Source organism: Frankliniella occidentalis, unplaced genomic scaffold (assembly GCF_000697945.3).
Source record: "Frankliniella occidentalis isolate FOCC.00 unplaced genomic scaffold, Focc_3.1 Scaffold32, whole genome shotgun sequence".
NCBI lineage: Eukaryota > Metazoa > Arthropoda > Insecta > Thysanoptera > Thripidae > Frankliniella > Frankliniella occidentalis.
This window is the reverse complement of record NW_026267162.1, coordinates 573,311-574,121: the sequence shown is the minus strand read 5'-3', so window position 1 is coordinate 574,121 and position 811 is coordinate 573,311. Positions and strand designations below refer to the sequence as shown.

Sequence of the window (811 nt, the reverse complement as noted above, 5' to 3'; positions counted from 1 at the left end):
CCCCCCCCTCCCCTCTTTTCTCTCCTGCGTCCCCGAGACTCCCCCTCGGACCCGCGGGTCTATTTTTGAAATGCTTTTCATTGCCATCTTCCCGTCGCGCCGTGACATAGGACCGGACGCAGGCCCGCGGCGGCCCGGCCCAGCCGCTACGCACAAAAGGACCATCGGGCTTGCCAATAAGCACAATACAATAATACAAAGGACCTCCGATCAACGCTAAAAAAGGAGAAAGGGGTAGCAACATTAGTGGAGGGTGGCTAGGGGAGCGCCTGGAGGGTAGGCAGCGCGTGCGCTCGGCTGTGTGACGGGCCTGCATCCTCCAGCACGCCGGCGCTCGGCGCGCACTCACTCACACCTCTGTCTCTCTCTATCTCTCCCAGAGCAGAGCCATGGCGGGCTCGCGCGACGGCTCGCCCGACTACGAGGTGGGCTACATCGCCGAGGACCACCCGCTACGCCCCATGTCGGCGACGGCACAGCAGTCCATCCGCCTGCTGCAGGTGCCGTCCAAGGGCGGCCGGCCTCGCTCCAGGACGGCGTCCATCTCCTCGTCCGTCACCGACCTGGACGCACCCATCTACGAGCGGGAGACCGCCGGCCGTCAGCACGTAAGTCAGCAGCGCCGACGTACACTGCACGACGTCCCCGAGGACGCCGACGACCCACTCGCCGCGCCGCCGCGGCCGTCGTCCAAGGCACCAACGCTCTCGACCGGGCCCGTGTGCCGTGGCATCCAGTGTTGCAGGCCGGCCGCGTTGTGTACAGGAGTGGTTGCCCTCACGTGAGGCGCGGGCGCTACCCCATCCCCCCG

At 66.7% G+C, this 811-nt stretch overlaps 2 protein-coding genes across 4 annotated transcripts in view; both read left to right on the top strand.

The window, feature by feature from the left end:
- Window positions 1-811, top strand: part of LOC113218021 (protein takeout-like) — a 244,964-nt gene that overhangs the window by 209,983 nt on the left and 34,170 nt on the right. The window lies entirely within an intron of this gene.
- The window catches only part of LOC113217982 (solute carrier family 2, facilitated glucose transporter member 1), a 30,906-nt gene that overhangs the window by 4,081 nt on the left and 26,014 nt on the right, over window positions 1-811 (top strand). The window contains exon 1 of one of the 3 annotated variants that reach the window (XM_052265907.1): window positions 381-608. The exons of the other annotated variants lie outside the window; for them this stretch is intronic. Within the exon in view, the coding sequence (XP_052121867.1) occupies window positions 390-608 (219 nt within the window). The 5' untranslated portion in view covers window positions 381-389. Of the gene's footprint in view, window positions 1-380; window positions 609-811 lie in introns of those variants that run through there. 3 annotated transcript variants of the gene reach the window in all.